Here is a 9633-nt window from a genome sequence, read left to right as displayed (position 1 = left end):
GATTCTTCACAAAAAAATACAGTTTTATATCTTTATGTTTGAAGCCTGAAATGTGGCAAAAGGTTGCAAAGTTCAAGGGGGCCGAATACTTTCGCAAGGCACTGTATATTTTGATTTGTTTAAACACTTTTTTAGTTTCCTACATGATTCCATATGTGTTATTTAATAGTTTTGATGTCTTCGCTATTATTCTACAATGTAGAAAATAGTAAATAAAGAAAAACCCTTGAATGAGGAGGTGTGTCCAAACCTTTGACTGGTACTGTATATGTATTTTTGTCTTTCAGCCTGTCCACCCACCCACCTATAAAATGGTCCAGATGGCCAATCCACCACTGCTTCTCACTCCCTATCAAGTAGGCTTCAACTGATGCTGAACCATTTTACCCAACAGAAGCCATGAATCTTTAAACAGTTCTGTCCTGTGATGCATCACCAAACCCATACTACATGGCCACGTATTGGTCCTTGGAGACAACCTGAGAGCTAAACCAGTATGAAGACCAAGGATAAGTCAAATGCATTTTTCCACCAATTGATTCACAGAACTGATACTTCTGGCACATGGTATTTGCAGCCCCCCCCCCATGATTTAACTTGAAATAATCATGTGGTCTAGCACAAGGTGACTAGTAAAATGATAATTCGTTTCATTTGGCAAATTAGTCAGAAGTCTGTCAATATCATCACTAGAAATAGCAGAACATTTCTTCTTATACATTCTGTAGCATAGTCCTGTAGCACGTCATGCAGCTCCAATAGCTCATCCTTCTCTCATTAAATAATTATTGGTGCGTTGCGATTTGTAATGCGTTTTCTGGGTTTAAAAAAATAAAAATAACTTGGGCTCTAGCCCGTGACGAGTGGCGAATGGAATGCGCTACGAGTGAGCTCGGGCGTACAGGTACACCTCAGAAATTGCGCAGCTCCTCAGACGTGCTTGTTTTGCACGATGCCCCACATAGGGCTGACTAAAGGTGAATGGAGAGCCGCGTTCAATGCTTATTATTTTAAGATCTTCAACCGACCAACACAGGGATACCTGCTTGATGCAAATCTGCTCCGGACACTGCTGTGTCTGCTGAAATGCTCGAATTAGCCGGAGGTGATGGGATCTGCCTAGCATATTGATACGGTTCAGCTACTGCATGCATCCCGGCGACCCCTTCTTGTGCCAGCATCGACAGCTCAGGTGAAACGCGAATACCGTTTTTCTATCGAAGTCGCCGAATTTTTTACGAAATAGCGTGTTTTTGTGCAAATACAATTTGAATGTTGGTAAAACGACGCGCATGCGTTGTCTTGGAATAATTGGGCAGCCTGTGACAAAGTTGCATTTCTGAAATCTTCGCTCAAAGTCATCTATCTCTCTGATCAAAGTTAGTGATGTGGACGGCTTTGGACCGCGGACGCTGGGAGATTTTTTGTCTTTTCCTTATGGTCGCCATGGTCTGCGGCGCTCAAAGGTGAGATCCCACGGGTGTGATGTCTTGTTTCTGCCTGTCTTGCCAGTCCCTTACTCTGCATTTTTTGATTAAGATTCTGAATCAATACCATATATTTTCCCTTTAGCGCCAACGAGCCTAGCAACATGTCATTTGTGAAAGCGACCGTGGACAAACTGCTTAAGGGGTATGACATTCGTCTGAGGCCTGATTTTGGAGGTAAACTCCTTTTTTCGGGTGAAGTCTACCCAATGCTGGCAAATGACTAATAACAAGTCGCATTTAGATTAATTTGTCGTGTCGGCGAGCTGTCTGATTGAAATGCCACTGATACCTGTGTTCTACTTGCGATTTAAAGGTGCCCCTGTGGACGTTGGAATGAGCATAGATATCGCAAGTATCGACATGGTTTCTGAAGTCAACATGGTAAGTAGCCTACCTAATGTTTTTTTGTAAGGGAGAGATGTGCCTCGTGCAACACATGTTAGATAGGCCTAGTAATATGATAACGCAGAACACATGATAACCGCTTGGGTCATTTTCTAATGTCTGCAGATGTGCGGCTTCCATGCCACTGTCTTCTAGATGTAATGAGAAATCCTTGTAATTTTGTATTTGCCCTTGTTTGGCCACTAGTATAGGCCTAACGTTTTCACGTTGACCAAAATGGTTCACTGCATTTCAGCAGCAAGGAGAGCTACCGCAATGTGTCAAATCCATCCATATGCATTAACTTCCCTGTGGTGTCAGAACCAGTAAATACAGATAATTACCGATATATATAAAGAGAGTGAGCATTGGTGCTGCACATCGATTTTTCCAATTTAGCTATTCTACACACGTGTGTACCTACATAACTGTGAGCTGTCTTCTATACAGTACACACTCTGACAGAGGATAAAGTGACTAGGAGGAGACTGATATATTGTGCATGTTTGCTGGTTTGGCCTCAATGCAGTAATTACATAACGTTGTCAGTGACTCAACAAGGAGGCCCAGTAGAGACAAATTGTGATGCTGAATTTGGGCACTTAGTGTGTGCATATGAATGCAGCAGCATTGTCAGGGTGCCAGTGATGGATACAAATGAATTCATGCTTGGTTCAACTGGTCTTACATATGTAAAAAAATGTAATAAAATAGTAACAGCAGGCATGAGTGTAAAGTGTGTGTGTGTGTGTGTGTGTGTATGCTTGCATGGAAAGGAAGAAAATACTTGTTTCTGCTCAGTGGTGTTTATGGAATGTCGGATAAAGTTCAAGGTTTTCATGATATTACCTAAAACTACCGTCTTTACAATAATATTGCTCTGGGAGCTTTTGCATTCCCATTTTGATGGTCGAAATGTGGTCTGCAAAGATATGTCTACAACAATTTCTGGGAATGTCATGGGAATATTCTTAAAATGGCTCCGAGTGTCTTAAAACCGCCGGAAAATTGCATGACAACTGGATATAGAGTGATGTTCTAAGAAAATGTTGCAAACATTTTTTAAATGTTGGAAGGTGTCTGGCTGAGTGTTTTCTTATAAATGTACAAATGAGCAGGCATGCTCACAAAACCAACTTGTGTAAGCAGATAAAAAAATATATATTTACAACAAATAGGAATGTTACAAGAATAAGGAGTATTGAAAACTTTGTGTATGCTGCCCCACGGCACCTACTGCCAATTCACCTTCTGAAGGACACAGTTACACAATCCATGTCTCGATTGTCTCAAGGCTTAAAAGTCCTTCTTTAACCTGTCTCCTCCCCTTCATCTACACTAATTGAAGTGGATTTAACAAGTGACATCAATAAGGGATCATAGCTTTCACCTAGATTCACCTGGTCAGTCTATGTCATGGAAAGAGCAGGTGTCCTTAATGTTTTGTACACGCAGTCTATATACAGTACCAGTCAAAAGTTTGGACACACCTGCTCATTCCAGGGTTTTTTAAAACTATTTTCTACATTGTAGAATAATAGTGAAGACATCAAAACTATGAAATAACACATAGAATCATGTAGTAACCAAAAGAGTGTTAAACAAATCAATATATATTTTCTATTTTAGATTCTTGTAAGTAGCCACCCTTTGCCTTGATGACAGCTTTGCACAACGGTGCCCACAAACTCTTAGGAACGACACAAAGCTGTCCCAACAGCAGAATCTCAACAGCAGTCCCAACACATTACCACTGCTACACCTGGCTATCAGCGGAGCCTTGTCTGGCAGCAAAACAGTTAATTTAGCCTCATTTACTGACTTAAAAAAACATAGCTGACTTGCTTAAACAAATGTGGTTTCTACTGACAATTGAGTATACAAACTATGGCATAAGGGGACGACAAGCGGATAAGAGGTAATCCGTAATTTAGATTAAGACAATAATGAGCTAGCTAGGACGGACATAGTCAATATAACTATTTGTTCAGCACTTTTGAAATGTACAGCGACAGAATTCAGAACATGGACCGTTCTTAGTGTTCTCCCTATACACCAAGTCAGAACCGAAGGATAAATAAAGGGGGCATATATGCAGACAATGAAATCTCTTACAATATTCAATGATAACATTTCTCTAAAACAGGTTATAGGCTACATGTGTACCACCAAATCAGAACAGGCCAAATTAAGAGGGAAACATAGACCAAGTTATTAGGATGAGGCACATGGGCTACTAACAGCTTATTACACAACATACCCGTATGTATACTGTAGCTAAGGAAGTAATACTATCTCCCTGGCATATTACATCATTTATGCAGCAGCATACAATACATTTTTTAACTCACTGTCACGATCGTCGTAATAACATTCGGACCAAGGCGCAGCTTGATATGGGTTCCACATCTTTTTATTAGTGAAAAGGCGCAGAGGAAGGCTCCGGCCTTGGAGCGGGACTGGACGCCGTGCCTGGACTGAACATTGGCGCAGAGGAAGGCTCCTGCCATGGAGCAGGACTGGACGCCGTGCCTGGATCGGGCACCGGCGTAGAGGAAGGCTCCGGCCTTGGAGCGGGTCTGGACGCCGTGCCTGGACTGGGCATTGGCCCAGAGGAAGGCTCCTTCCATGGAGCGGGACTGGACGTCGTGCCGGACTGGACCCCGATGCAGAGGAAGACTCTGGCCTTGGAGCTGGACTGGACGCCGGGCCTGGACTGGGCACCGGCGCAGAGGAAGGCTCTGGCCATGGAGCTGGACTGGACACCGTACCCGGACTGGGTACTGGCGCAGAGGGAGGCTCTGGCCATGGAGCTGGACTGGACATCGTACCCGGACTGGGTACTGGCGCAGAGGGAGGCTCCTGTCGTGGAGCAGGACTGGACGCCGTGTCTGGTCTGGACACCGGCGCATAGGGAGGCTCCTGCCTTGGAGCAGGACTGGACACCGTGCCTGGACTAGGCATCGGCGCAGAGGAAGGCTCTGGCCTTGGAGCTGGAGTGGACGCCGTGCCTGGACTGGGCACCGGCGCAGAGGAGGGCTCCTGCCATGGAGCGGGACTGGACGCCTTGCCTGGAAGCTCCGGAACGTTGACCCTCGCTGGAGGTTCCGGAAAGTGGACCGTCGCTCGAGGTTCCCGGACCGTGGAACGTCGCGGGAGGTTCCCGGACCGTGGACCGTCGCGGGAGGTTCCCGTACCGTGGACCGTCGCGGGAGCTTCCCGGACCGTGGACCGTCGCGGGAGGTTCCCGGACCGTGGACCGTCGCGGGAGGTTCCCGGACCGTGGACCGTCGCGGGAAGTTGCGGACCGTGGCCCGTCGCGGGAGGTTCCGGACCGTGGACCGTCGAGGGAGGTTCCGGACCGTGGACCGTTGTGTCACAGAAGGTTCCGGACTGTGAACCGTCGCCGGAAGCTCTGGAATGGGGACCGTCGCCAGAAGCTCTGGACTGGTGACACAAACTTCAGGGTGCGTGCGAGGAGCAGGCACAGGACGTACCGGACTGGGGAGGCGCACTGGAGGCCTAGTGCGTGGAGCCGGCACAGGTGGTAGCGGACTGGTGACACACTCTTCAGGGCAAGTGCGAGGAGCAGGCACAAGACGTACCGGACTGGGGAGGCGCACTGGAGGCCTAGTGCATGGAGCCGGCACAGGTAGCACCCGGGGGGACACGTTCCTCCAAACGCCATATTCCTAGCCAACTCCATTCTCCGGTATCCCTCCTCACACTGTTCCAACGAATCCCAGGCGGGCTCTGGTACTCTCCTTGCGTCGACCTACCACCTCTCTATCTCCTCCCAGGTGGTCTCTGACTCTCTCCTCGGCCCCGCCGACCACCCCGCGTGCCCACCCGCAATTTTTTGGGGGGAGCTGTCCTTTGGGCTTCTGTTGTGGCCTCGAACCCCGGCGTCGGCGCCGTCCTCCCTTTCCTTGCGTCTGCTGCCAAGGAAGGTGATCCTGTCCTGCCAGGATTTCCTCTCAAGTCCAGGATCCCTTCCCATCCAAGATCTCCTCCCAAGTCGAGGATACCTTCTCCTCCTAGGCACACTGCTTGGTCCTGGTGTCACGTTTGTCATATGAATCAGACCAAGGCGCAGCATGGTATGCGTACATTCTTTATTTATAAGAATGAACACTGAACAAACTAACCAAAATAACAAAACGACACGTGAAGCTATACAAATGAGTGCTGACGAGCAACTACACATAGCCAAGAACCCAACAAACACAAAAGGGAAATGGCTATCTAAATATGATCCCCAATCAGAGACAACGATAAACAGCTGCCTCTGATTGGGAACTATATCAGGCCACCATAAACCTAGACATACAAAACCCTAGACATACAAAAACTCTAGACAATACAAAATCCTTTCCTGCCAATATTTCCTCCCACGTCAAGGATCCTTTACCGTCCAAAATCTCGTCCCATGTCCATGATGTCTTCTCCTCCTGAACATGCTGCTTGGTCCTTTTATGGTGGGTTCTTCTGTCACGTTCGTTGTATGAATCGGACCAAGGCGCAGCGTGGTATGCGTACATTCTTTATTCATAAGAATGAACACTGAATAAACTAACCAAAATAACAAAACAACACTTGAAGCTATACAAATGAGTGCTGACAGGCAACTACACATAGACATGAACCCAACAAACACCAAAGGGAAATGGCTACCTAAATATGATCACCAATCAGAGACAACGATAAACAGCTGCCTCTGATTGGGAACCATATCAGGCCACCATAAACATACAAATACCCAGACCTACAAAACCCTAGACAATACAAAACCCCTAGACAATACAAAAACTAGCGTATCCACCCTAGTCACACCCTGACCTAACCAATATATAAAGAAAACAGATATCTCAGGTCAGGGCATGACACCTGGTGGGTGGGGATCTTCTATCACGATCGTCGTAATAACATTCGGACGAAGGCGCAGCTTGATATGGGTTCCACATCTTTTTATTTGTGCAATGCAAAAAATATATATAAAGAGCAAACCACACGTGAAGCTAGGGAGTGCTCACAGGCAACTACACATAAACAAGATCCCACAAATACCCAGTGGGAAAATGGCTGCCTAAATATGATCCCCAATCAGAGACTACGCTAAACAGCTGCCTCTGATTGGGAACCATACCAGGCCAACATAGAAATAAAACAACCTAGATTACCCACCCTAGTCACACCCCGACCTAACCAAAATAGAGAATAAAAAGGCACTCTATGGTCAGGGCGTGACACTCACCTTGTTGTGCTGTGCTCACTTGAACAGGAAGATGGCGCGGCGGGCCTTCATGGGCATATTTTGTCATCAAACTTTGTCATTAAAGTCTGGCATTCTCTAGAGTTATGGTGCTTTCAAAACATCTGGGAACTCGGAAAAAAACAAGGTTGAATCATGATGATGTCAGTGATCTTCAGGTCGTAGCTCTAGAAAGAGGCTAGAGTTCCCGACTTACAATTTTGGATGAAGTTGGATGACAGTTCAAAACTTATTTTCCCATTTGGAGCTCGTTTTTCCCAGTTGTCATAAACATAAGATTTTCCAGTTCTGAGTCAACAGTTGTTTTGAGCGCGGCAGAAATCATGCTGGATTGACAGCATGGCCAATGTTGAATGTTTATCATTTTAAGCTTGGAAAAGAGAACCTTAAACAGAGAATTAGGACTACAATCCCATTCCACTGAATAGCAGGCTAGTGATTGCTTTGCAATGCTTGCAGTTAGCCACTGATCCCTTCCAAACCACTCATTGTTGAATTTGCGATTTCCAACTTGTTGTGTAATGTCCAATGGCCGATGAGCACCGATACGTTTTATCTATAATTTCTCTTCATTATTACTCTTCAATGACAAGGATCAAAAAGGATGTGCCAGTAGATTGTCGACTTGATTCATGATGATGACTGCTAGCTAAGATAGTATGATATTGACATGATCAGTCCAATCAACGCTACTGTAGGTATAAAGTGATTTGACGTAGTTTTATCTGTGGCCAATGACCTTGAGCCTTTTTGGATTGGCACTTCTAATGTAATTCTATGGCAGCATCCAAGGGGCTTGAATTTTCCAGCTCTCCCCATGAGTGACAGGACACTGAGCCAATCACGGTGTAACTAGCGAACATTACCAACCCCTAAGCGCCGTATTTTCCGCTAGCTGCCCCACCATAAACAGAAAACACTGATCTAGGCTGAAACACCTGCATTTTGGAGCTGCCTTACTCAAGAAAGCAAAAAAGAGACCATGTTTGTATGGAGGCTTTATTAACTCAATTATATATTTTTATTTTTTACATTGTTTGCAAGCTGATATGTGACATGTATTAATGCCAAAATATCAAGCAAAACAGGCAACCCCCCTCCCCCAAAACATAAATATTTTAAATTGTAATAATTATAATAATCATCATTTTTTTTGTACAAAAAATGTGCGGCTCAAAACAGGTGGGTCTCTGCAACTGTCCTGAGTGACGGGTCGCCACTGGTTACATGCATGCATATATACAGTGCATTCGGAAAGTAATCAGACCCCTTGACTTTTTCCACAGTTTCAGCCTTATTCTAAAATTGATTAAATTAAATGTTTTGCGCCTCAATCTATACACAATACCCCATAATGACAAAGTGAAAACAGGTTTTTAAGTTTTTTTGCCACATTTTTTTTTTAAATAAATGAAATACCTTATTTAAGTATTCAGACCCTTTGCTATGATACTTGAAATTGAGCTCAGGTGAATCATCCTTGAGATGTTTCTACAACTTGATTGGAATCTACTTGTGGTAAATTCAATCGATTGGACATGATCTGGAAAGGCACACACCTGTCTATATTAGAGGTCGACCGATTAATCAGGAAGGCTGATTAATTAGGGCCGATTTCAAGTTTTCACAACAATCGGAAATCTGTATTTTTGGACACCGATTTGGCCGATTAAAAAAAATAAAAAATAATAATAATTTATTTTTTTACACCTTTATTTAACTAGGCAAGTCAGTTAAGAACACATTCTTATTTTCAATTAAGGCCTAGGTGGGTTAACTGCCTTGTTCAGGGGCAGAACGACAGATTTGGGAATTCGTTTTTGCAACCTTCCGGTTACTAGTCCAACGCTCTAATCAGCTGCCTTACATAGCACTCCACGAGGAGCCTGCATGGCAGGCTGACTACCTGAATTCGCGAGGGCAACAAGAAGCCAAGGTAAGTTGCTAGCTAGCATTAAACTTATCTTATAAAAAACAATCAATCTTAACATAATCAATAGTTAACTACACATGGTTGATACTACTAGTTTATCTAGCGTGTCCTGCTATAATCAATGCGGTGCCTGTTCATTTCTCATTGAATCACAGCCTACTACGCCAAATGGGTGATGATTTAGCACTGTCGTTGCACCAAACCTAACCATAAACATCAATGCCTTTCTTTAAAATCAATACACAAGTGTATATTTTTAAACCTGCATGTTTAGTTAATATTGCCTGCTAACATGAATTTCTTATAATTAGGGAAATTGTGTCACTTCTCTTGCGTTCCGTGCAAGCAGTCAGTTATTTTATGCAGCAGTTTGGGCTGCCTGGTTCATTGCGAACTGTGTTAAGTCCATTTATTCCTAACAAAGACCGTAATTAATTTGCCAGAATTGTACATAATTATGACATAACATTGAAGGTTGTACAATGTAGCAGCAATATTTAGACATAGGGATGCCACCCGTTAGATAAAATACGGAACGGTTCCGTATTTCACTG

At 44.5% G+C, this 9633-nt stretch overlaps 1 protein-coding gene across 1 annotated transcript in view; it reads left to right on the top strand.

The window, feature by feature from the left end:
- Positions 1 to 594: 594 nt before the first annotated feature.
- Positions 595 to 9633, top strand: part of LOC110497787 (gamma-aminobutyric acid receptor subunit beta-1) — a 53507-nt gene continuing 44468 nt past the window's right edge. The window contains exons 1-3 of the mRNA XM_021574150.3: positions 595 to 1466; positions 1573 to 1664; positions 1804 to 1871. Of these exons, the coding sequence (XP_021429825.1) occupies positions 1387 to 1466; positions 1573 to 1664; positions 1804 to 1871 (240 nt within the window). The 5' untranslated portion in view covers positions 595 to 1386. The remainder of the gene's footprint in view (positions 1467 to 1572; positions 1665 to 1803; positions 1872 to 9633) is intronic.

This window comes from Oncorhynchus mykiss, chromosome 19 (genome assembly GCF_057628025.1).
Source record: "Oncorhynchus mykiss isolate SJ-2025 chromosome 19, ASM5762802v1, whole genome shotgun sequence".
NCBI classification, from domain to species: Eukaryota; Metazoa; Chordata; class Actinopteri; order Salmoniformes; family Salmonidae; genus Oncorhynchus; species Oncorhynchus mykiss.
Note: the sequence above shows the minus strand (reverse complement) of the source record. Positions and strands in the feature narration are given on the sequence as shown.